Source organism: Moschus berezovskii, chromosome 16, assembly GCF_049115385.1.
Source record: "Moschus berezovskii isolate FMDL1 chromosome 16, NW_MosBer_1.0, whole genome shotgun sequence".
NCBI lineage: Eukaryota > Metazoa > Chordata > Mammalia > Artiodactyla > Moschidae > Moschus > Moschus berezovskii.
Genome location: NC_142475.1, coordinates 80,647,234 through 80,673,693, shown reverse-complemented (window position 1 = coordinate 80,673,693; position 26,460 = coordinate 80,647,234). Strand labels below are relative to the sequence as shown.

Sequence of the window (26,460 nt, the reverse complement as noted above, 5' to 3'; positions counted from 1 at the left end):
AATGGAAACAGTGAGAAACTTTATTTATTTATTTTTTGGCTCTAAAATCACTGCAGATGGTAACTGCTGCCATGAAATTAAAAGATGATTGCTCCTTGGAAGGAAAGTTATGACTAACCTAGACAGCATATTAAAAACCAGAGACATTACTTTGCCAACAAAGATCTGTCTAGTCAAAGCTATAGTTTTTCTAGTAGTCATGTATGGATGTGAGAGTTGGACTATAAAGAAAGCTGAGTGCCAAAGAATTGATGCTTTTGAACTGTGGTGTTGGAGAAGACTCTTGAGAGTCCCTTGGAGAACAAGGAGATCCAACCAGTCCATCCTAAAGGAGATCAGTCCTCAATATTCACTGGAAGGACTGATGCTGAGGCTGAAACTCCAATACTTTAGCCACCTGATGCGAAGAACTGACTCATTTGAAAAGACCCTGATGCTGGGAAGGATTGACGGCAGGAGGAAAAGGGGACGATAAAGAATGAGATGGTTGGATGGCATCACTGACTCAATGGACATGAGTTTCAGTAGGCTCCAGGAGTTGGTGATGGACAGGGAACCCTGGCGTGCTGCAGTCCATGGGGTCACAGAGTCGGACGTGACTGAGCAACTGAACTGAACTGAATGTTCATACATGCTAACCCTTACTCTCAGCTGTACCTTAAAGCTAACCTAAGCCTGTGTGAGACTTGACCATGAATCTGACCCTAAATTATCCTGACCTTGACCCTATGCTGGCTTGAATAGTAGTCCCCAAAACATGTATCTAAGTTCTAATACCAGTACCTGTGAACGTAACCTTACTTGGAAATAGGGCCTTTGCAGAATTAAGGACCTTGAGATGAGATATGCTGAACGCCATTGCATTGTGGGTGGAGCATGTACTACTAGTTTGTTTAGTGATATAAGTTGAAACATGGAAAAGGAGAAAGCATGGGTATGGATGAAGTGCACATGAAGACAGAGGCAGAGACTAGAGTGATGCCATCACAAGCCCAGGAACTGCAGGAGGACCAGAAACTGCAAGAGACCAAGGAGGCTCCTCCCCTGGGGCATTTGGAGAGGGTATGGCCCCGCCCACACCTGGATTTCAGACTTCTGACATCCACAGCTGTGAGAGAATACACTTCTTTTGGTTTAAGCTGACTAGTCTGTGTCAGTTTGTTACACAGACCTAAAAACTGATATATACTCTCATTCGCCATAAGTGAACCTAACATTTACAGTGACCGAGCCCTCCCCCTTGTTGTTGTGGTCAGTTCACCAGTCGAGTCCTACTCTTTGCCACCCCATGGACTGAAGCATGCCAGGCTTCCCTGTCCTCCAGTATCTCTTGGAGTTTGCTCAAACTCATGTTCATTGGGTCAATGATGCCATCACCGTCATACTCACCCCTATCATGAAACTGACCTCAATCCTCATACAGACCAGAACTTGACCTTTAGCCTGATCCTAGGACCTTCAGACTCACTTCGGGCTAGATCTTGACCATCTTCCTAACCCTGATAATCATCCTGATACTGAATAGAACCTTCCTCATAACTTTGACATTGACCCTGATCTAGATCCTCATCCTAAACTTAACCTTTACACTAATTCTGCCATTTACTACTGCCATGACCTTGACCCTAACCATGAAGATCCTGATGACCATATACCTCACAATGAACATTTTGTCAGCTCTGACCCTTGTCCTCACCTCCTCACCAAAATCCTGAACCTGTCCTGACCATATAAGCTTGAATCTCATCTGCTGCCTGATTCTTCCCGATTGTCCCTGACCTTTACCCTCATAATGACCCTGAAGCTGACCTTGGACCACACACTCCAAGTACCCTAAACCCAATTTTGACGTTGACTTTCAGTCTGACTCTAAACCGGACTCTGCGCCCAAGTCTTACTCTGACCTTTGAATGGTGTTTGTTGAAACAGTGTGTTTAACAGTGTTAGGTGAGTGTTCATCAGTATTGAGATGTTAGAAACATTGTGTTTACATGTGCGTGGCATGGCTGCCCCTTTATCAAATGGTATATCACAATTCAGTGTATTTAAAACTGGTGGGTGCGTTACTATGGATAGAAGTATATGTGTGAAACATACTTTGTTTCCCCCCAGCTTTATTGAGATATAGGTATACAAAAAACTGCACATAATTAATGTATTCAATAGGGTGAGTTACTTACTTCCTACTTTACTGATGTGTACTAAACCTCTGTGTTTAAGCAACCTGCTGCTGCTAAGTTGCTTCAGTCGTGTCCGACTCTGTGCGACCCCATAGACGGCAGCCCACAGGCTCCCCCGTCCCTGGGATTCTCCAGGCAAGAACTGGAGTGGGTTGCCATTTCCCTCTCCAATGCATGAAACTGAAAAGTGAAAGTGAAGTCGCTCAGTCGTGTCCGACTCTTAGTGACCCCAGAGACCGCAGCCTACCAGGCTCCTCTGTCCATGGGATTTTCCAGGCAAGAAAATTGGAGTGGGCTGCCTTCAGTTCAGTTCAGTTCAGTTGCTCAGTCGTGTCCGACTCTCCGCGACCCCATGAATCACAGCACGCCAGGCTTCCCTGTCCATCACCAATTCCCGGAGTTCACTCAAACTCATGTCCACAGAGGGGCTGCCTTAGGTGTATACAATTTTCTGGAATTAAAAATTGTTTTCAGCTGTATGTTTGCACATTCACCCTTTGACTGCATCTATATATGTACAGTTTTTATAACTGAAATATGCTGAAACATATGAGGTACATGTGTTACTGATTATCTCATATGCCTGTGAAACTGTGTACAGCAGTGTATCTTGCACGTACTACATTGCTGAGTTATATGTTGAAACCTTCTTTTCAAGAGAGCTTCGTAGGAGAGTGATGTCACAGCAAGATGGTGGACTAAGAGTTTTCTACTGTTATCCTCCCAAAGAATAAATATTTGGACAATCACCCACTGATAAGGGTAACTCTTTTGGAGTCCTGATTCCAGCAGTGAAGTTCTATCACTTCTTTGGAGCAAAAAATCTGAGAACAGATGTATTGAAGAGGGTAAAAAAAAAAAAGTGAAGTTGCTCAGTCGTGTCCAACTCTTTGAGACCCCGTGGACTGTAGCCCACCAGGTTCCTCCATCCATGCAATTCTCCAGGCAATACTGGAGTGGATTGCCATTTCCTTCTCCAGGGGATCTTCCCGACCCAGGAATCGAACCCAGCTCTCCTGCACTGCAGGCAGAAGCTTTAACCTCTTAGTCACCAGGGAAGCCCCATTGAAGAGGGTAAGAACAGTTAATTACCATTGGATTAAATTACTATCTCCAGTACTTTGTGAATCTTTGGGATTTTTTTTTGTATATAGGATCATGTAGTCTGTTAGTTGTAGGGTAAGAACAGTTAATTACCATTGGATTAATTTACTATCTCCAGTACTTTGTGAAGCTTTGGGATTTTTTTTTTTTGTATATAGGATCATGTTGTCTGTTAGTTTTATTTCTTCTTTCCTAATCTGAATCTTTTTTTCTCATCTGACTGCTCTGACTAGAACATCCAGCAGTGTTGAACAGCAGTGGTGAAAGTGGGCATCCTTCTCTTGATCCTGACCTCAGGGGAACGTTCTCTCTTTTGCCAGTGAGTAGAATGTTACCTGTGGATTTTCATAGATGTCCTTTGTCAGGTTAAGTTCCCTTCTAGTCTTAGTTTGCTGTGTAATTTTTATCGTGAAAACTGCATTGAATCTGTCAAATACTTTTCTGCATTGAGATGAACCTGTTCCTTTCCTCTGTGTATTAATGTTGGGCATTACAACAATGGGTGGTAGATGCTGAAGCAACCCTGCAGGGCTGGGATGGTACCATGTGCCAGTGAGTAATCTTTAGTGCTGCTGGACTCCATTTCTGAGTGTTTTATCGAGCATTTCTGCATCAGTGTCCGTAAGGGACACTGGTCTACTGTTTTCTTATAGAGTCTCTGGCTTTGATACCAAGGTAATGCTGGGTTCCTGGAATTAGTTAGGGAGCTTTTCCCCTTCTGATATTTTTTGGAAGCATTTGAGGATTGTTGTTAACTCCTTTTTCAGTGTTTGGTAGAATTCACCAGTATATGTCTGTTTCTTTTGGCGGGGGGTCGGGGGGAGGTTCGTTTTTAATTACTGATTAAGTCTCATTGCAGATCTGTCCAGATTTTCTATTTCTTGAGTCAGTTTTGGCAATTTATGTTTCTAGGAATTTTTGTTTCTGTAAGGTTGTCTCCACTTTTTTTTTTAATAAATAAACAAGTTTATTTGTAAAGTCAATATGCATAATTGACCTAAAAACTTCAATAGAAGGATAAATTTTAAAACCACTTGGAAAGTCATCTCTATGCATAAAGTGATTTTCCTAGAACCTATGCCACATGAACACCATTTTAACTGGCACAGGTTCCATAAGCTGAAGCTGTGTCCCTCCCCCATAGCAAGTTTACCCTAACAGTTATAATACAAACTCCACCAGGAAAAAAAGTTCGGTATTGTTACTCCTTGGTAGAGAAAAGTTCAACCTAGTTATGAGACCAATCACAACACAAAGAAAAGCTGCACTAACTACTATACTAGTAACAGATGCTGCTGCTGTGAATAACTTGTATTATAGTCTAGAGCCCTTATAAATAAATCCTCCTCCCCGTAAGTGTTTGCATTATCAGCTAGAGGGTTAGTTTAACGTGTGGTAGAAGGAGGAGCTATGCAAGGCATAACACGCAAAGCATTTTACTACATAAACAAGTGCAGTCTACTCAGGAGAAAACCTATCGGTCTCTCAATTACACACACCTTAAAGACAACACTCCCAGCACATGTCAATGTAAAACATTTCATTGAAAAATGTTGACACTACAATATATAAAAGAACTATTATAACTGCACATAGTGTATTCAATAGCTGCCAGGTTTACTTTTTTTTTTTAAGGAAACTGTAAGTTACACTGTGGTTAAGACTTGTATCTTCACTCCTGAAAAAGCCCACATTCTATCACAGTGATGTATGGTCAGACTTAACAGTCCCAATTGTTAAACACTTGGATCAAGTCACAACCAGTTTTATTGCAAAAGGACCCTGTACACATTTATCAATTCTAGTACCTTAATAGCTACCAAAAAATCACTAACATACAGAAACATGCATCATGAGAAGCAAGAAATATCACGCATCCCTTCTGCATATTAGCAACTTGTGCTTACATCACTCAGATCTGCAGTCACTTTTCGCCTTCATCCTGAGTGAAAGATGGAATGACTTAAGTACAAATGCAACATATTATAAACAGTTTCTTACAAAAAAAAGTCACAAATTAACCAAAGTATATTATAGAATTTACTGCAAAACACCATAAAAACGCCTTCACTTAAGCTCTCTCTCCCCGTATCCGGCGAGCCAACTGGATGTCTCTGGGCATGACGGTTACTCTCTTAGCGTGGATGGCACACAGATTAGCATCTTCAAACAAGCCCACCAGGTACGCTTCGCTAGCCTCCTGCAGGGCCCCGATGGCGGCACTCTGGAACCGCAAGTCGGCTTGGAAATCCTGGGCGATCTCCCTCACCAGCCTCTGGAAAGGCAGTTTCCGGATCAGAAGCTCGGTGGATTTCTGGTGACGACGGATTTCTCGAAGCGCAACAGTCCCGGGCCTGTAGCGATGAGGCTTCTTCATCCCGCCGGTAGAGGGGGCGCTTTTCCTGGCTGCTTTTGTGACCAGCTGCTTGCGGGGCGCCTTCCCGCCCGTTGACTTCCGAGTAGTCTGCTTGGTTCGAGCCATTTTCTTTTACCCAGCGCCGAAGTTTTAGGGGGCTTCTCCGACCGCCGCGCCGCCGCGGCTGCCCAAAGAGCCGCAATAGCTCAGCTACGGGAAAAACTCCTTCCAACGAACGAAGAACTCCTTCCAACGAACGACCAAACCGCTCTGCGCTCCACTTTCATTTCTGATATTAGATATTTGCGGGGTTTTTTTTTTTCCTGAATCAGTCTAGGTTTATCAATGAGCTGTTCAAAGAATCAGTGTCTTGCTTGCTGCTTCTTTTTGTGCTCTTTTTACTGGCACCATGTTTAGTTTGCTCTTTCTTTTCTTAGTCTCCTAAACATGTAGCATTAGGTTACTTATTTGCAATCTTTCTTTTCTAATATAGGCGCTAAAGTGTGATGAAATAAAAATTTCTATTTGAAGGCAGGACAGGAAAAATTAAACAAAAATTTCTTTGCTCAGGCCTCTTCCCTCCCTGAGGTCCCTTAGTGTTGAGGGAGGTAGGGTGTGTCTGATCACACATTAACGATAGCTCCTTCAAGGTGGAGTGCCTGCTCAGCCATCAAGATCAGTGTTTCCTTTCCTTCTGATGCTAGCAGTGTAACTTCTTAAAATAACAGTGTTTTTTCCCAGCTCTGTAAGGGGTCATGGTGACGTGCTCTCCTTTGTACATGCTTACCTGGGCTGCATATCCTTCGTGAACTTTATAGAAAATATCGGTATATCATTTTCATTCATATACCATCCTTTGTCTCAAAAATGGAATTGAAGAGTAGAAACAAAAACTAGTAAAAATTACAAAACACTGCTGAAAGAAGTTAAATAAAAGGAAAGACACTGCATTCGTGAATTGGAAGATTTAAATATCAAACCACTTGGTTAAGAATCTACCTTGCAGGTGTCAGCCCCGAACCCCACCCACCTCTGCTCACGCCCCCCAACAGCATGGCACAGGCTGCTGCTCCTTGCTCCGAACAAGATGCAGAATGAGCTGTGGGAGGCTTCACACATCCCAGGGAAGCCCAGTCCAGCCTAATGAACTTGAGCAATGCTGTCACTGGCTGGCAAACATGAGAGACATTATTAAGTGACAACAGGAAGGGCTTATGCACGGAGTTTCAGTGAATGCTCTGAGGGAAGCTGGCACTGAATTCCATTTTAAATGGACGAGGCTGTCACATATTGAAGAGATTCTCTGAACTCTCCAGGCCCACAGTGCTGTGCTGAAAGAGAGAGCTTCTACAATCCAGAGAAGAAAACCTGCAGGAGACTCACAAACATTTTACGTTCTTAATGAGGCCATGTGGCTATCATGTTGATGTTTGGCAGAAACCAACACAATTCTGTAAAGCAATTATCCTTCACTTAAATAAAACATTTTAAAAAATGGTGAAAATGGAAAAAAAAATAAAGAAGAAAATGCAGCATTCTTGTATTTCTGCACATCTAACACTGTTAATTAGCTCAGTAGAAAGGAATCTGCCTGCCAAAGAAGGAGACACAAGAGAGGCAGGTTTGATCCCTGGGTGGGCAAGATCCCCTGGAGAAGGAAATGGCAACCCACTCCAGTATTCTTGCCTGGAAAATCCCATGAACAGGGGAGCCTGAAGAGCTACAGTCCATGGGGTCGCAAAAGGACTGGACATGACTTAGCAATTAAAATGACAACAACCAGTTTTAATTATGGACATGCTTACATCAGGCTGGGGGACAGCACACTGGTGCTAAGGCAGCTTGGAGGGTCTCCCCCAGCCCAGGCTCGGGCAGAGTAAGATAGAGATGGGTGTAACCATGCCCCAGGGGAGAAGTCCCTCTGGGGGATGTTTTCATCGACAAACTGCTTCTGATCAGCTGGCTAGAACAGGACAATCATGAGGCCAAAACTCATGGGGTCAGCAGCACTGTGACTGTATTACTGTCACTGTCACATAGTTACAGGCTGTAACCTAGCACTGGCCAACTGTTTTGAAAATAAATTCTACAGTCATAGATTCAGTCTGCAGAATGATTTTTTTTGGTACTACTTTACCAAAACCACACCTACTTTACAGTCAATCAAAAGTGCCCTGATTATATAGCTATTTTTCCCAATAGTCGGAGATAACTATCTTTTCTTCAATTCCAGGATAGCAGAGTTCTTTCCTAAACTGTATTCTAGTACTAGATTTATGTATTTGGTTATTACACCATGCAACCTGTGGGAATCTTAGTTCCCTGAATCAGGGCTTGAACCTGTGCCTCCTGCACTGGGCACACAGTCTTGGCTCCTGGACCACCAGGGAAGTCCCTCCAGTGGTAGAGAGTCTGCTGGGAGGCAGGGGCAGTGATCCTGGGCAAAGACTATAAAGACAGGAACCAGGGAGAGGTGCAGGATGAGAGGGGACACAGCGGGAGACACTTAGGACGTGACCGCCACACACTGGCATCCAGGAGCTTGCGGGCATCATGCTGGGTGGACACAAGCGTGGACTGACAGCGCCCTAACCATGGATGCCAGCTGTCTACTGGAGCACAGACTCTGATAAACAGAAGCCCTGATTGGTAGCACTTGCTAACTTTCTGAGTGAGCTTAACAATTCACTGGCAAAATTCCTGATGTTCTGAATGTTGCTCGTGTGGGTGGGAACAAGAGGGCTCTGGCACACCACTGATCTGAACTCCGTTTCAAGAGGTCCAGGTGGACAACAGCAGTCCATTTTCAAATTCACAATGCCAAAGTTTAAAGGGCAACTTGCCTACACTTGATTACAACCAAAGAGTGACTGGTTCTGAATTATACAGGGCAGAGCTCACTTTCACTTTTCACTTTCACACATTGGAGAAGGAAATGGCAACCCACTCCAGTATTCTTGCGTGGAGAATCCCAGGGACGGGGGAGCCTGGTAGGCTGCTGTCTATGGGGTCACACAGAGTTGGGAACGACTGAAGTGACTTAGCAACAGCAGCAGCAGCAGCAGAGCTCAAAAACCTCACAACTGAACATTGTATAAATATGTGTTTTTCTATAACTAACGTTTTGCAAGGGGAAAATTTGGAGATAAACATCTGTAAAGAAGTTCTCAAAGCATTGAGGGAACATTATTTCTGACTCCCTTGTGTTTGTTTATTTATCAATTTTCTGAAAGCCACTGGGTAACAGATGGTGCCACAACTCCAAACAACAATAAAGAGATCCTTTTTGTTCATCTACAGTGTCAGTCCATGATTATCCTTGCCAACAGCAATACGAACAACCCTTAATCTCTCCAAGGAGTGACCTGCGATTTTAAAGTGTTGTGATTTAAAGTGTTGAGACAATAATTAGAAATCTACAAGCTTGTCCACACGTATACAAACATGCTTATCTCTTTAGCTAGAATTGGAGAATACGGTCCACACTTAAACCCTATTTCACAATAATTAAAGTGAACATAAAACTGAAGGACAAATGGTCTTCCAAACTCTCCCCGCCAAAAAGAATCCGCTTTGCAATGCAGGGGATGTGGATCTGATCCCTGGCTGGGGCACTAAGATTCACTATTTCCCCAAATCATACAGGAGTCGGTGATTAGAAATGTTTGGAAAGCTGTAACACAAAGCTCAAGTCAGCCTGAAACAGGCCGCAGCTAGGGAGGTGTGGGGACCGAGGTTTGGTGAGTGGACAGGAAGCTGTTCCCATCCTGCATTTCATAACCTGACCCAGCTGCCCCAGAATCATGCTTTATCTCCAAGGAGGACTCAGGTCAAGCAGGGGTTTTCTTCATGTTCCTAGAACGGGAATGTCAAGTGCTAGGCCTACTTTCAGACTTCCCAAGTCTGGAATGCAAAGCTCCTGTATCCACCTTCCAGCTGTGATCAGAGTAGCAAAGGTAGCAAAGCTAAGACCAAGGCTTTCTCTCTCCTCAACACTTTACCTTCTAGAGGACAATTCTATCATAAAATGTCAAAGCTAGAGGAAAAAATGTGAAAGAGAAAACCTACAAATATATTCTAAAATGTCAAACACAATCATGTCAAATCACAATCAAGGAGAAAATTTGGGGATAAACATCTATAAAGTTCTTGTAGCATTCAGGGAACATCACTTCTGACTCCCTTGTGTTTATTTATCAATTTTCTAAAAGCCACTGGGTAACAGATGGTGCCACAATTCCAGACAACAATAAAGAGATCCTTTCCGTTCACACATTACACAACCATGTGTAAATATAATAGGCCATAACCGCACCCTGACCTGTTCATATTCTTTTGCTGCTTATATAACCTAACATCCCATCAGTTACTCTCAGAAAGTCTGCAGGACAAAGTCTTCTGGGCGTAATTTCCAAGGCACATGGGATGCTCGCACACACCACTAACGTCGACAGCTGTTCAGCCGGCCATAGCGCCTGTTTGCTGTGCCATGATCTGGTGCTTGCATGAGCCTGGATACACCTGCCCTTCTACGTCCACTGTGATCCTAAGCTCATCCTTGACCACATCCTGGTCCCTCACCCAGGTTGGCATTCACTTCATCATGAGCTGGATTAAACTGTAATACGAGAGGAAGTCACACATAGACGCCTGCTCTCTGGGGCTTTGGGAAGATGAAGTCACTGGTGGCTTGGATCAGAGTTCAGGATGGTCTCTAAACACACACACAGGGGCACTGTCTGCTGCCTCCAGGGGATCTCACATCCAGGGCTCCCACCCTTCCCAAGTTCTGCCGAGGATGTTGGGGTCAGTTGCCTGGTCAACCAGGCATCTCACTTGGGCCTCTTCTGAAAGTCCACTCTCGGGCTCCTGGGCACGAACGTTGTGTTCTCGGCTTCCTCGTGCCACAGCGACGTAGTCTCTGAAGGCAGGCTCCTTTTCGTGGCCCAGCAGAAGCTCGTCACTGGAGAAAAGATCAAGCAACACAAAGACACGAACTGCACATTATTTCTCCAGTTCAAACCAGACGCTCCATCTGGTCACACAGCATACTCTCTGCTGCTCATGGACCTCAAAGTTAAGATTCCATTTGCAGGAAAACAGAACACTGCTGGGAACATCTGTCTGCAAGTGTGTGTGTGTGTGTGTGTGTGTGTGCGCACGCGCGCGTGCGTGCACATGTGTCTATGTGTCTATGCATGTGTGTCTGTGGCCTGGGGCTGTGGTGAGGGGGCCTGGTCTGACTGGGGTGTGTGTCTGTGGCCCGGGTGTGTGTGTGTGTCTGTGTCTGTCTGTGTGTGTGTTTCAGGGCTGACTGGGGTGTGGGGTGTATGTGCGTGTGGTGTCAGTGTGGGTTTCAGAGTTAGGACCTCACTGGGCTGACGGGGGATGGTGTGTGTGTGTGTTGGTTGGGGGGGTGTGCTATGTGCTGTGTGTGTTTAAGAGTCAGGACCTTGCTGGGTTGACTGGTGTGTGCCTGTGTATGTGTGGTGTGAGTGTGGGTTTCAGAGTCAGGACCTTGCCGGGCTGACCGGGGTGTGGGGTGTGGGGTGTGGGGTATGTGTGTTTTAGAGTCAGTACCCAGTGGGGTAGTGACAGGTGGCCTCTGCATGCTGCACTCCCCCATTGTTAGTGGGGGTGACGGGCTGATGGCACAGGCTGAGTACATACACACACACACAAATATGTTTAGTGACTCTCTTGGGAACAGCAGCATGTTGGTGTGTGTGTTTTTCCACAAATAAATACTTACCAGGTAATAACTGCTGGATTGGCACCTGCTAGCTTTCTCTTAGCATAATGAATCTTCTGCCGTGGATACCAATTTTCTTCAGTTACATTTATTTCTTGAATCCACGATCCTCCTTTTCTCAGCATTGTCTGTTCAAAATTCTGAGGGAAAGGAACATGATTTTCTCTGCTTAATGGTACATACGGTCACGTTCAAACAGACCCAAGAGGCAGGGATCTCAAAATAAACTGAGTCTCCAGGCGGGAAGGGCTCTGCAGCATTTTGCACACACTCTCCCTGTGGCACATGTGGCAGTGATGGTGTCCGTGAGGGTCTACACTTGGGCTTCCCGCGGCCCTCCCTGAGGAGGCGTCACTGCCGCGCTTCCTCCTGGGGGCTGAGCTGAGCACGCTGACCTTGTGTGGCACAGACTCCAAACTAAAACTTGTCTAAAAGGAACCAAACCCCGTCAGCAAAGGGTTACAGATACTCTCAAGTCTAACAGCGACCTCCAAATAAAAGGCAGGTCTCTTGTCTGATTTTCAAGCTAAACGATCCTAAATGTTAACTTTGAGAGCTGTACAGAACCAGGTAAGTACTTTGGTAAACACATCCCCACCAGGAGACAGGAGAGGCAGTCAGTCATGAGCACGCTGGAACAGAGCTGCAAAGCAGGGAGAACCACCGACCTTCCAGTCAAAGGACGGCTCCTTCACGAACACGTCCATGGTGGTGGTGAGCAGGTCAGCGCGCAAGCGGAAGGCTCTCAGCGCGCATACCATGACGCTGCTCACGAGCCCTGTCTCCTTCAGTGGTGACATCAGGTTGATGAACTGGCGAGTCAGCCGGAAAGGCATCAGCTCAGGGACCCGCAGAACCTAAAGAGCAAACGGGATGCACGGCAGATGAGTGAGGCCTCCTGCAGCTGTCGCTCACGCATGCAGAGCACACCTTCTCCCCTCTTCTTGGAAGTGGCCACACAGGTGTGAGGTCACTGTGCCCAGGAGCAACCACATGGTCTGTGCGCACGGCCACACAGCCCAGAGATGGAGAGCTGGAGTCTGACATCAGGAAAGGTGTGCATCTCATCCATGCAAGACGTTCTGATGAGCCTCCTACCTTTTTACAGGAGCAAATGATGTAATTAATCTATCAGCACATCGTCTACAACCACCTGAACGAGGCTCATACAAGGCTGAGACTCTCCCATTTTCAAGAATGACTGCTTTAATGATCACGGCAGGCCAACTGAACATAGAGGGGTCACAAAGCTGACGACAGGTCCATCCCAGCACAAAGCAGGGCGAGCTCACCTGGGTGGCAGAGCCGAACGCATGTCCAAAGTCAATCCCGATCACGCCGCCCGTCTCCAGGCTCACCATGAAGTTGTTCAGATGCCGGTCTCCGATGCCCAGAACCCAGTGGCCGAGGCACAGGAGTGCGTGGGAGGTGGTGAAGTGGTTGCGAAGGGCCAAGAAGGCCTCGGGGCCAGTGCTCATCTTCAGGAAGGCCCGCCTACAGGGGACAGTCATGTGGCCTCTGCCCCAGCCCTGCCCCTCCCCCACAGGTGTAAAGTCAGAAAGGCACTTACTTTAAGAGATCTGCAGGTACTTTACTTTCTCTTTTCCTAAAAGATGTGACTGCTTCAGTGCGATTAGCTGCTCTATGATTTAATCATAGGAAATGTCTGATTAGAACAAACTTCCCATGACTTAAAATTTAAAATTTTTTGTTAAATTGAAGCTCCAAGGCAAAATTTCCTCAGGAACAAAATGAATATACAACTTTGAGAAGAACGAACTAGTTGGAACGAGGGGATGAGAACACCACGTACTTGAACATGAGGGGATAGGCCCCAGGGTCACACCTTCCCGCCATCCTGGTCAGCCATTCTCTGTACTCAGATGCGGGCGCCCGGGGGTCACTAACATGCAGGAGAAAGAGAACCAGTGTTAGGAAGGTATCGAGGGCAGCTGACTTCAGAGGCCCCATCACCAGGGACTCACTGCAAAGTAGTGAAGAGGCAGGAGAAACAAATATGACTTAAATCATATTTAATATTAACACTACACTCCCGCCACCCTGGGCCAAGAATTTCAACATACCACTATTCATTCTGAATCACTCTTCAAAACCCATGGCTACTTCCTGTGCAAAAATGCAGGATAGACCATCAGATACAAGTCACATCCTGCTTCACACAGAGGAGGAAGATGAGCTGATGATGCAGGCATATGGTTCTGAAGGCCCCGGGGAGGGGGGGGACCCTTCCCAGCAGGACGGCAGCACCACACAACCTGTTCACAGCAGGCCAGTCACTAACAAACTGAACAGCCACAAATTACTTGTTGATGGCAGACTGTCTGCTTCTGTCATTATTTAAACATCACCACACATTTTTCTAAAACATTTCCAATAGGGAAATACAGACAAAATCCACAGTAAGTGCAAAAAAGCATTTTCTTAAATGAACGACAGAGTTGAGCTCAGTTTGAAAAGCTGCTTTTAGTGATGCTTCACAGACAAAAGGCAGTGTCTGGACAGAGCCACTGTGGGATTTGTATCAGAAGCTGAAGAGGAAAGGGTTACATGTGCTACTTAGTAATTAAATCACTTCAGGTGAAGCTTTTCTGAGCTGCTACTAGGTTAATTTCAGGAAGAGATGATTTCAATCTAAATTCTCTCCCAGTTACAACTGGACAAAAAATGTGTAGGCAGGAAAATTGCAATGTACAAATTAAGGAAAAAATAGCAAGGATTTTAGGAATAGGGGGCTGTTTTAAAAACATAATGGGAACTAATTTATATGATTCCTATTTGAAAATGAAAGTCACTCAGACATGTCCGACTCTTTGCAACCCCATGGACTATACATTCCATGGAATTCTCCAGGCCAGAGCACTGGAGTGGGTAGCCTTTCCCTTCTCCAGGGGATCTTCCCAACCCAGGGATCGAACTCAGGTGTCCCACACTGCAGGCGGATTCTTTACCAGCTGAGCCACCAGGGAAGCCCCATTTGAAAAGCACTTTACACTCCATGGACATCTGTGTACCATGTGTTTTTCACACTTTCTCACCATACAAGTGGGGCCATGGGGCCAGTTGGGCTCACTGTGTGTTAGTAGATCCTAGAGCAGATTCCTGACCCCTGGGCGCAGTCCTCCGGGGACAGCAGGAGTCGTTTCAGGCAAAGGACTCCAGTGATTGGAATTTAAAGTGGGTAAACACTATGTAGAAACTACTACCCAGGCATGAGAGTCTGAAAAGAGCAGTGCTCCTATGGTAAGTAAGAGGCGGTGAGCGTGCGGCTCCTACGCAAATGCTCTGAGGAGGGGGAGAGGCCTGAGGCCTTTCATGATCGGCTCCTCCCCACCATCTTCCCGCTGGTCCCTAAACGTGCTGACTCCCGCTTCAAAATGGCTGTCAGCCACGCTGCTCTTTCCTTTCTTTACAGAAACAAGGAACAAAAAGAAAAAAAAAAACTTACTGATTACAAAAATACATATTTATTGCAGAAAACTTGGAAAATAAAAAAGGATAAAGGAAAGTGTAAAGTTGTTGTATCATGACCTAGAACTCGGCACTAATCCCCTACCTGTGCTAACCTGTACCCACCTGCATCAGCCAGTCACACACTAACCTACACCCACCAGTCACCCTCCTACACTAACCTATACCCACCGGTCACCCACCTACATCCACCAGACACTCACATACACTAACCTACACCCTCCTGCACTGACCTCCACCCATGAGTCACTCACATGCACTAACCTACACCCACCAGTCACCCACCTGTGCCCAACAGTCCCCGACCTGCACCCCTTACACACCAGGGACACCTCACCTCTCCCGCCTCAGCTGCTTTGTCTGCACAGAGGGGACAGCAGTACTCACCGTGTAAGTTGGTAAAAAATAAACTTCAAACACATTAAAAACTGAGAATGGTGCCACAGAAAACACATAACTAAATGTTAGCTGAAATCTTATTATTTGCTTTATCTTCTTCAAACATTTTTCTTTTTGTTCAAGGTTAATTCTTTTTTAAAAACTGTGATAAAATATATGCAGCTACTGCTTAGGAGGAAAAGCGGGAAGAAGAGGATGAGATGGTTAGATGGCACCACCGACTCAATGGACATAAGTTTGAGCAAACTCCGGAGACAGTGATGGACAAGGAAGCCCAGAGTGCTGCAGTCCATGGGGTTGCAAACTCGGATATGACTGAACAACTGGACATGCCTGAGAGACTGAATAACTGCTTAGAAACCTTGACTCCAGGTCATCTTCACCCACCTAGAGGCAGACTGAAACATAGGCTGGGCAGGGCAGCAATGAAACGGGCCTGAAAACGTCCCTGCAGGCAGGAGGTGGAGGAGCCCCACCCAGGGAGTGGGGCAGTGGGCTGGGGTGGCCAGGTGGAATGGGAGATGGGCCCTGGGCCTCAGGTCACCTGGTGTAGGCTTTCTTCTCCTCCCGTGACATACTGTTCAGAAGAAGTTCCTTCAACGTGCATGTGTTTTCAATCCATTCGATTAGCCCCAGCCTGAAAAGAGGGAACAGTCGTGAAACCCTGCTGCCTGGCCTTCTCTATAAAACAGCTCTGCCCTCGCTTCCTCCATGAGGAGCCTCACAGTAGAGTAGTCTGTGCTGCTGGTCTCTGTCCTGGGACACCTAAAACCTGAACTGCCCTAAGCCCCCACCCAAGGACACCCCCCAACCCCTGCAGAGGGGCAGCCGCACCTGGTGGTCATGGGCACCACGTGGTAGGTGGTCACTTGCAGGCCCCTCTGGCCGCAGGCGGCATCGTGGGTCAGGACGCTGTTCATGACCTGGAGCAGCTGCTGGATGCGGTGGTCTTGCCGCAGATCCTCGCCGCCCTTCACTAGGAAGGGATACTCCCGTTCATCGTGGCCGCGGATCACAATGCGCTTGGGTTTCCTGATCGAGGCCATCACTTTCACCTTTAGAGATCGAACGGCATCTTTAGGTGCAGCTAAACCATGTGGCTCAGGTCTCGTCCCCGAGGGATGCAGGTGGGTGACAGACAGGTTGTGGGGGCCCCTGGTTGCCCTGATTACGAGTTACACTGACAAACATGTGTGTTCGCGAACAAGCCACAAGACATGTCCACTTGCGTTACGTCTATAATGGACACACACAGAGTTGATGTCTCAAGTCTACAAGACCCTTACACATGACTGATACTGAAAGTGAAACATTATACTAAGGTCGGTAAATTCCATCAGAAAACTTGTAACACAACTCTCAGAGAACTGAGACCTGATGCGCCTAAGGTCTCATGCACCTGAGACCAATGTGGGGAGTGAACTGAGCACCGACCCCGGCCATGGAGCTGGTGGAACCGGCACCTACCCGCTCGTCGAAGCCTGCGATCCGCGCATGGTGCTCGGGCATTGGTTTGCTTCTGCCATCATACTGACCTGGGATGGACACAGAGCCGCCTCAGATGCTGCGGGGACAGGGCATGAACTTCACACTCCGCTTCATCCCCACCCCAGTCTAACAGCAGAAAAAATTTTACTCAAAATTTTCAGTGGATGTATTTTTTTAAAAATGCTGTTATTTCTCACTTGACTAATGGATGTTGCTTCCTATTTGGTGGAGCAGAAGCAAATGCGGAGACGGGGCCTTGAGCAAGCCCCCTCCCCCACCTCAGCCCCGATTCCAGTCAGGTTGTGTATCAGGAGGCTATGCTTCAATGTTCTTCCTGAAACTCATGGTCTGGGATGCATAGCTGTTAATAGTAACAAAGAAAAACGTTTCTCCAAACCTTTTTTTCCCCCACTGGAGTAAGGATACAAGTCACTGTACTGTAACATTTTTTGTCTGGCAAATTCCAGGGGGAGGAAGGGATGTGAGGATCACACAGTGCCCACATCTGGCCAGCATGCTGCCACTTGCTTGTAGTGTCACCAGCCCCTCCTGAAGATATGTCACGTGCCATCACCCTCTCACTTCAGCAGGCATACTGCATCTTACTGCTCTGCAGACACTGCTGATTTTACAAATGGAGGCTTGGTGGTTGTCCTGAGTTGTCAGGAGACAGAGTTTTTCAGAAACAGTGTGTTTTAACATTCGTATGTACTGTTTCTTAGGCAGGACGCCACTGCACAGTGTGGCATAAACGCAGCACTTACAATGCGTCACTGGGCAGCCACCCACTTTGATGTGCTCTGCTGCAGGGGCTGGAATAAAACACACAGCATCTCGGGGGGTTGCCTGAATTTTATTTCTGAAGAAAAGTTCTGCAGGGCAATGCGTGGGCAGGTTCAGAGGACATTACCATGACAACAAGGAGCCAGCTGAGCACTCGTCCTCAGGAATGGGACGGGACTTGTAATGTGGTTAAGTGTACTGATCATAGAAACTACAGATTTTCCTGATGATGAAAAATGTGGAATTTAAAGTCTTTTCAAAAAAAGGAAGAAAACTGTCATGATTCCGATTTTGCCCTCTTAGAAACAGAGGCTCTTGCTCTGGCACAACTCTCCCCAGTGCCGTGCTGTCTGCCCATAGATGAACTCACCAGGGACCTCCAGCTCTGCTCTCAGGAATTCCACCCTGAAGTTGCTCATCCAGGGAGAACATTCCCTCAGGTTCCCCGGCGCATTTGAGGCCCTGAGCATCCTCCCCAGTAGCGAGCCAGCGATGGCGCAGAAGTCCTGGGGCTTCATGCCTGGGAGTTTAGAACCTCCTCTCCCAAAGTGCTTATCAAATTCCTTTCCAAAAGCCTAAAAATAATAATAAACTTACCTTAAGTTTTAAAAAAAATATATTTTTTGAGTACAGTTGCTTCCCAGTGTTAGTTTCTGCTGTCACCACAGAGCATTGGGGAGAGTTCCCTGTGCTATACAGTTGTTTCTTGTCAGTTACCTATTGTATACACAGTAGTATATACATGTCCAACTAACTTATCTTTAATATTAATGTGAAGTTGAACTCCTGGAAAAGTTCTAGGTTTATATCTTTATAATAAATAGGTACTCAGTTACATTGCTTTTTCTCTGTGCTTTTAATCAATAGTTTTACTTTCCTTGAATGTTTTAACCCTGTTCTGGTGGATTAACCTTTTAATTGATGCAAATTATGTGTTGATTTATGATGAAGTAGGAAGTTCTAGACGAATGGTCCGAGGTAATAGAAACCAACCTGAGGACAAACCGTGGCTGGAGCTGCAGCAAGGTTCCTTTCTATAGGGGCTCTGCCCAGGCAGGCAGCGGGCTGTGCTCGACCCAGTCAGGCCAGAGTTTCTGGGTCAGAGCTGACGGGCTCAGGAGGGAAAGGACACCCAGTGTGCAGAGTGACAACGGGCATGACCCGGCTGTGACCCCGCAGGAACCCTTCACAGGAGGAGCGGGCGGGCCCCTCCTCTCCTTGGAAGGCTGCTCTGTGACCGCTTGCAGCACCCAATCTGCCGCCCTCTGGTTGACCCTGGGCCAGCCCCTGCCTGACTTCACACCCAAATTCTGCTGAACCCTGCCAGCCTTGCAGTCTGTCCACCTGCCATCTGGGATTCTGAGTGGCAATGGTACAGGCGTGTGTGGTATCCAGGATCACTCTGAGAACCAAGAATATTAAACCACATTTAACCTTTACATCTAAGAATCTAGCCACAAAGAACAGAATGTAATAAACGTGCCACTATCTGACCTAAAAATAGGCCATCGATATCTACCAGAAAGTCATAGATCTAATGAAAGTTTACAAGCTCAACAGACATTTTAAAACCGGAATTATCAACAAACCAGCAAGTATAAGCCTGGTCTCCACACGACTCTGTAACCTCGAGGAGCCTGCCATCCACGTACCTGGATAAACCTCCTTCGAAAACTCCCCAGGCCAGGAGCCTGCGGGTCTCCCAGGGCTGCGTGCATCCTCTCATACATTCTCTCAATGTTCTTTTTATCCACAGGTGTTTTCCCTAGTTCAACCTTGACGTCCTCCATCCAGTCCTGCGCAGAAGAAGACATGTCAAGTGGGACCACAGGCAAGTCTCACTAAGTTCCGCCAGGAGCTGTCACCTCACCTTAAAAAGCATCTCAGGGTTGGACAGCTGTTCCAGGGCGTTAATGAAATCCTGAACCACGCCTTCTCGATCCAGCTTAGCTTTAATCCTGTTACAAAAATTAAAGTTTAGGTGCTCAAACATCTTCCAAAGATCAAGGCCAACAATTTTTATATGTATATAATTATATTTATATGTAAGAAAATATATAACCAGCTACCTAGTCCAGGGAAGGAGGAATTTAAAAATTAAAACAGGGACTTCCCTGGTGGTACAAGGGGCTAAGATGCTGTGCTCCCAATGCGAGGGGTCTGGGGTTCAATCCCTGGTCAGGAAATGTGCTCTCACATGCTGCAACTAAAACTAAAGATCCCACATGCCGCAACTAAGACCCGGTGCAGCCAAATAAGTAAATGAACTTAAAAAAAATAAAGACAGATACTTATTAAAATAAAAAAAGAAAGATGAGGTGAAAGCAAATCCTCGACATTCTGATGCACACTAGCTGACACATACAGTTTCTGTAGTTAAAAGGTCCCTTTCTCAACAAACTTGCAACTGTTCTCTAAGGAACTGATCACACTACAGCTGCCTCTGCAGAGACAGAGGTGGGTGACAGAGGGTGGTGGGCGTCATGGGGCGGTGGGTGCGTGGCCAGCCCATCAGGGCACTGTGCTTCCTGACACTGTCACTCAGAAGCTCACCACTCTAAATAACTAGGCACGTCAGCTCCTGACACAGAAGGGCGGCTACAATACTGGTGTCTACTAAAGTCCTCTTTCTAAAGCGAAACACCACTGCCTGTGTGCTCACTCATGAATCAACTGAAGAAGCCAAAAGGATGACACCCGGGTCATTTTGCGAGTCTTCATTAAGAGGGGCTTCCCAGAGACTTTCAATTTCTGAACAACTTCAGGAACTGATTTCAGAATGCATCTCGAGTCTGTCTCAACCAAGAGATAACAGGCATTTAGCAGAACCCTCTCCTAACTAACACTGTAAGATGAACTGTGCTTACAAAAGGAAAGAAATTCTACAGCAAATAACACACCAGATGGACGCACCCAACCTGTAGAAGCCCAGGTCTCCCGCCCCAGGGCAGCGCTAACTCATCTGAGGACAAACATGTCCGTGTGTCTGCTTGGCCCACAGTCATTTTTGAGCGACCTAATTTTCCTGTGTCACCTGGCCACAAACTCCTTGTTTTTATGACCAGCAGAGGTGTCTTTGAAGCAGTAGCTTTCGCTGCTTATCGTGAACGGGTAGACGATGGCCTGCGGGTAGTGGTCGGCGATGTCCTCCACGGTGCGCTGGACGGCAATTGCCTCCTCCTTGTCAAGCAAGGGCAGCATGTGGCCAATCCAGCCGATGAACTCCCAGCAAGGGACAGCAGAGATCTGAAGCAGAGAGCAAGGACTCAGTGCTGAGTAAGAAATTTACCGTTCTTTCCCTACACAGAGGCTGTGTGCAACATCAAAGCACAGCTACATTTCCGACTGTCAGCATAAAAGCAGACAGACGCAGTGACGGAGGCTGGCTTCTCCCCTTTCGGTTCGGACCTGCCACGAGCCTTCTCTGGGCACTCACACGGCCCTTCTTTATAAGAATGGAAGCAGACAGAACCGCCGTTGCTGCTTCTCCGTAGATTTACGTCATTCCTTCCGCCAGCTGTACTGTATCCCACGTCATCTCACTTGTGCTTCATCATCAACTTTTAGGGTGTCTGCTGTTCTTGCTTTCCAGACAATACTACAGGGCTCATCCCTGCATGTTCATCTCTATGTACCTGTGCTATACGCCCACAGGAGAAAGTCCTAAATCCCTTCTTACTTTTAATATTAACAACAGTAAAAATCACTGATCTTCCTCCAAGACTTGACCTCTAAAAGTCTTTTCCAAAATCCTTTCTGACACTGAGGACAATCAACTTTTAAAATTTATTGTTAATCTGAAAAATAAAAAAATATCTAATTGTAATTTGCATGTTTCATTTTTAGAAGCCTGTGCTTCTTGGCCTCACATACTAAAATCACGCGAGCATCTCCTGTTTTCTATTATTTTGGAGACCGGAGACAAATGCTCTCCATCTCCAGTATGTGTTGCAAATATTTTTCTCTCAGTTTTCTTTTAAACTTTGTATATGGTAATGTTTTTTTAATGATAAAAGCGTCAAATTATTTTCCTTTATAGCTCCTCATTTTTGTCTCTCAACTCCATGATCATTTTCATATTTCGCTCAGGTTTTCCTCCAATGGTTTTCCAGCTGTTTGTTTCAGGATAAAATCTGATGCACATGGGACATTGATGTAAAGTGAGGGAGGGCAGGCAGCTTAGGGAACCTTCAACACGAGGCCAGCTGCCCCTCTCAAGGGTCTTGATATAGACCCACCGCTCCGTCTGTTTTCACGCAAACTCAAGGTATTACTTTTGTTATATATAAATATGATTTGGGGAAAAATAAAATCTTATTGACATTTCTTTATTTATCTTTAAGAAAAATGCCTGTGTGTTGCATACTAAATTGACCTTAATTTCCTGTGTTGGACCTACTGAAATGCTCACCCATCCAAGTGTGCAGAGAACTGACTCTGGGCTCGGTGACAGCACCATTTACAAGCCTGCTGTGCCCAGCTAACAGTGCCGTGTCACCCTTTCTGAACTATTACATTGTCAGTTCAAAGCCTGGCCCAGTTTTCCAGTTACAGGTCCACAGAAGTCACTAAGGAGCCTCTCTGAGGACCCTGTCTCCCTTTTGCCCCAACGCAGCCCCAGCAGAGAGGCCGGCATGGGACATGAGCAGGGGAGTGGGATTTTGGTGGGAGCCCTCAGGGACCCCAAGATGCAGGGTGTGGTGGGCCAGCACCCAAAATATCCCCTTCCAAAACGTGGCGCTGCCAAACAGTAAGCTGAGCATAAGGCCCCAGATGCTACAGACGAGGTTCAGCCCCGAAGGGAGAGGAGGCCGTGAGCTGGCCTTGCCCCGTGTTTGCCCCTCGGTCCCCCTGTAGACGGAGTCTTCACAGCAAAACCCCCAGAGCAAAGCAGGGCCTGGGAGCTCACTCTCAGCGTTTCATTGACACACGTTCTGAGATGGAGCAGAAAGCAGTGGTTAGGAAAAGCCAACCCATGCCCCACACATGTTGCGTGTCTGGACATAAGTTCCATTAAGTTCCCGCTGCTGGAATGAACACACTGACCTCTCTGGTCATCAGGCCTAGTGTCTCCTCTGGATACTGTGTGACGATTTGCAGGAGCCGGGGGAACTTCAGCCGGGCCTCGCTTGAGTGAAACTTCAATGCCTTCAGCATCTTATCCACCACAAGGGCTGGATACGTGAGCAGCTCTGAGGACCCAAGGACTAATGGGACAGAAGAGGGGAGATGCAGTCACCACCCCCATGCAGACACAGTGACCGACTCTGACGCTCACTTCCAGGGGCTTGCATGTTGTAATCGTCATGTTCCCTCTGCAGCAACTACTGCAGCAGAGCAGGCGGTCCTGGGCCGCGTCTGAGGGCTTCTCTCGGGGGCTGACGCCTGCTCCTGGGTGAAGCCATCTGAGTCCTGGGTTGCAACAGGAGGGTGGCCACAGGAGCCGGTCACACTCTTGTCAGGTAAGTAGACAGAGGGACAGAGACAGCCTGCCACGGGTCACAGGCAGGTCATAGGGTGTGTCCATGTCACTGCCTCTCAGACAGACAAACTATGTGCTGACACAACGTGAGGCTCACCGGACGGACCCTCCTCCTGCCTGCGGAGCTGCTGGTCACAGAACTCGGCGAGTGTCAGGTAAGCCATGGTCACGCCGGCTGTAGGCCCCTGGCCCCACACCGAGGGCCCGGCCTCCTCCTCTGCCGCCCGCACAGCCTCAGAAAGGTGGTGGAACGCTCTCTGGTACAAACCTGCCATGACCTGGAATTCAGAGACACCGACAGCTGTGAGTGGGCCTGGAGCTTCCTGAGGACCCTCCTCCTGACCTGGGCCCCACGGGCCACCAGTGAACACAAAGCTGTTAGTGCCAGACCAGGAGAGAGACACGAGCCCCATACAACCTCAGGACCTGAAAACCAACACGAGGTGGGCCCCCCAGGCTCCAGAGTGGGGCTAAAGAAGGGCTGGGGACACAGGAGACATGAGGAGCACATGGGAATTACTGATAATACAGAATCACCTGAAAAAAGCCAACAGAGCAGCCGCTACACAAAAAAGCAGAAAAGCTGGTTTTCCCCACAAGCTAGTGGGGCGTCTAGATGACGACGGGTGGCAAGATTACAGGAAAGTGCATGGAAAAACTGTCCACAGGGATCAACACAGACTCCTCATTCTTGACGCTAAAGTAAAGGTGTCATCCAAATGAACAGGAAGCACATGGAGGGTGTCACCAGCCCAGTGGCAAACTCGGTTGCGTGCAACTGCCAGCTACGTGTTAAAAACACACAGCAAGACCTGATGCTGCTCTCATGCAGCAGAACCGTCACGGTCAGGACAAACACATGACGCATGGAGCTCAGGTCCCCAGCACCACTACCTTGTCTGTATCCTCTGAGCTGGACCCAGACAGTTCCACAACACTCCTGGCCTTACTCTCCCCGATCTCAGCAAGGCAGGTGGGCTCGTCACAGAGCACATCGGCCAAGATCCGGTAGGTCGTGCCCAGGAGGACATGATGGTCACGGGAAGCCAGGGTGCTTGTGCTCGGTGTGTTCTCAGCTATTAGATTACACACACACACAAATTTTTTTAGAAGTAAGTAAAAACACAAATTAAAAAGAATACAGTCATAATTAAACTATTACACCCAAAACTTAGCTAAATGTTGAAAAAAAACATTTTAAACTTCAACTTTAAAGAAATAAAAGCTCCAAAAGTCATATTTAATAGTATTATTAGGATAAAAGTACCTTGGCTCCAAATACCTAACAAACATTTAATAAAAATTTTACAGGGCTTCCCTGGTGGCCCAGTGGTAAAGAATTTGCCTGTCAATGTAGGAGACACAGGTCCCATCCCTGAGCCAAGAAGATTCCACATGCCAAGGAGCAGCTAAGCCCATGGCCACAACTACTGAACGTGTGTGCCAGAGCCAGGGAGCCACAATTCCTGAGCCCACATGTCACAAGGACTGAAGCCCAAGTGCTCCAGAGCCCATCCTCCGCAACTCAAAAAAGGCTCGTGTGGTAACGAAGACCCAGCACAGCCAAAAATAAATAAAATTATCTTTTAAAACATTTTTATAAAATTGAGTTCCCAAATGTCAGATAGAGCAGCACAAAGAAGAGGTGAGAAAACAGGATCCACAACGTGCGCCACCCGGAAAGCAGCTCGCACCCAGCAGGGACGCAGTCCTGAGAGCCGTGCACAGCTGCTCAGGCCGGCGCTGGGCCCGGGCCCGGCTATGGCTGAGTCGGCAGTAGGCCTGCACCCACGTCACCAGCCAGTCCTCCCGGGCTTTCGACTCTCTGTGCAGCTCCTTCAGCAGCTTCAAGGCGAGTGAGAAATTGTTCTGCAGGAGAGAGAGAGGAAGCAGAGAGATGAGATGGAGCCCGCAGCACACAATCCACCAGGGAGCAGGGACCCATCACCTCAGCCGAAACCACGGGGTGTCCCTGTGTTTACCGTAGGGACAGTCGCAGCCACAACATGCACTCCAGGGAGGCTGGGAGAGCGCCACTGCCACCGAGTTCACAACACATTCCTCAACCACGAAAACCCTGTTCAAAGGGGTTTGCCCAACCAACTGCTGGCGACCATGGCCCTGTGCTCCTGGATCTGCCTCTTCTGGACCCTTGGTATCGTCAAATCAGCAGACAACCTCGGACTTGAGTCAGAATCCCACTCTTCCCCACAGCTGAGCAATGCTCTCTCGCAGGGTGAACCACAGTTTATCACCCACCTCCTCCTGATACACATTCCAGCTTTGTTATTGCCACCTTTCGGCTATTTCAAATAATGTTGTTTGCTAATCTGAACGGAAATAAAGCCCCTGGAGAAGCTAAAGGGAAAGGAGAAAAGCAAAGATATACCCATTTGAATGCAGAGTTCCAAAGAATAGCAAGGAGAGACAAGAAAGCCTTCCTCAGTGATCAATGCAAAGAAATAGAGGAAAATAATAGAATGGGAAAGACTAGAGATCTCTTCGGGAGAAGGCAATGGCACCCCACTCCAGTATTGTTGCTTGGAAAATCCCATGAACGGAGGAGCCTGGTAGGCTGCAGTCCATGCGGTTGCGAAGAGTCGGACATGACTGAGCAACTTCACTTTCACTTTCATGCATTGGAGAAGGAAATGGCAACCCACTCCAGTGTTCTTGCCTGGAGAATCCCAGGGACAGGGGAGCCTGGTGGGCTGCCGTCTATGGGGTCACACAGAGTTGGACACGACTGAAGCAACTTAGCAGCAGCAGCAGAGATCTCTTCAAGAAAATCTGAGACACCAACGGAGCATTTCATGCAATGATAGGCACAATAAAGGACAGAAATGGCATGGACCTAACAGAGGCAGAAGATATTAAGAAGAGATGGCAAGAACACATGGAAGAAATAAAAAAGATCTTCATGACCCAGATAATCACGATGGTGTGATCACTCACCTAGAGCCAGACATCCTGGAATGTGAAGTCAAGTGGGCCTTAGGGAAACATCACTATGAACAAAGTTAGTGGAGGTGGTGGAATTCGGGCTGAGTATTTCAAATCCTAAAAGATGATGCTTTGAAAATGCTGTACTCAATATGCCAGCAAATTTGGAAAACTCAGCAGTGGCCACAGGACTGGAAAAGGTCAGTTTTCATTCGAATCCCAAAGAAAGGCAATGCCAAAGAACGCTCAAACTACTGTACAATTGCACTCATCTCACACGCTAGTAAAGTCATGCTCAAAATTCTCCAAGCCAGGCTTCAACAGTATGTGAACCATGAACTTCCAGATGTTCAAGCTGGATTTAGAAAAGGCAGAGGAACCAGAGATCAAATTGCCAACATCTATTGGATCATCAAAAAAGCAAGAGAATTCCAGAAAAACATCTATTTCTGCTTTACTGACTATGCCAAAGCTTTTGACTGTA

The 26,460-nt window shown here is 47.1% G+C and overlaps 2 protein-coding genes across 4 annotated transcripts in view; both read right to left on the bottom strand.

The window, feature by feature from the left end:
- Positions 1 to 4,398: 4,398 nt before the first annotated feature.
- Positions 4,399 to 6,639, bottom strand: LOC129559939 (histone H3.3C-like). The gene has a single exon (XM_055431893.2). It carries the CDS (start codon positions 5,764 to 5,766, stop codon positions 5,356 to 5,358), a length of 411 nt encoding a protein of 136 aa, XP_055287868.1. The 5' UTR covers positions 5,767 to 6,639; the 3' UTR covers positions 4,399 to 5,355.
- Positions 6,640 to 10,398: 3,759 nt separating this feature from the next.
- Positions 10,399 to 26,460, bottom strand: part of PRKDC (protein kinase, DNA-activated, catalytic subunit) — a 126,983-nt gene continuing 110,921 nt past the window's right edge. For 2 of the 3 annotated variants that reach the window (XM_055432724.2, XM_055432725.2), the window contains exons 70-86: positions 24,728 to 24,902; positions 23,928 to 24,109; positions 23,131 to 23,311; positions 22,598 to 22,758; positions 20,586 to 20,797; positions 19,422 to 19,509; positions 19,204 to 19,347; positions 17,922 to 18,126; positions 16,748 to 16,815; positions 16,115 to 16,335; positions 15,825 to 15,917; positions 13,206 to 13,295; positions 12,963 to 13,034; positions 12,685 to 12,886; positions 12,061 to 12,249; positions 11,393 to 11,532; positions 10,399 to 10,603 (exon numbers count right to left, since the gene is read on the bottom strand). In XM_055432724.2, the coding sequence (XP_055288699.2) occupies positions 10,399 to 10,603; positions 11,393 to 11,532; positions 12,061 to 12,249; positions 12,685 to 12,886; positions 12,963 to 13,034; positions 13,206 to 13,295; positions 15,825 to 15,917; positions 16,115 to 16,335; positions 16,748 to 16,815; positions 17,922 to 18,126; positions 19,204 to 19,347; positions 19,422 to 19,509; positions 20,586 to 20,797; positions 22,598 to 22,758; positions 23,131 to 23,311; positions 23,928 to 24,109; positions 24,728 to 24,902 (2,628 nt within the window). Of the gene's footprint in view, positions 10,604 to 11,392; positions 11,533 to 12,060; positions 12,250 to 12,684; positions 12,887 to 12,962; positions 13,035 to 13,205; positions 13,296 to 15,824; positions 15,918 to 16,114; positions 16,336 to 16,747; positions 16,845 to 17,921; positions 18,127 to 19,203; positions 19,348 to 19,421; positions 19,510 to 20,585; positions 20,798 to 22,597; positions 22,759 to 23,130; positions 23,312 to 23,927; positions 24,110 to 24,727; positions 24,903 to 26,460 lie in introns of those variants that run through there. The other variant, XM_055432726.2, reaches the window with a different exon arrangement.

Excerpts from the sequence above, each read along its gene's own strand:
- LOC129559939 (XM_055431893.2), bottom strand. The coding sequence starts at position 5,766 with ATGGCTCGAACCAAGCAGACTACTCGGAAGTCAACGGGCGGGAAGGCG.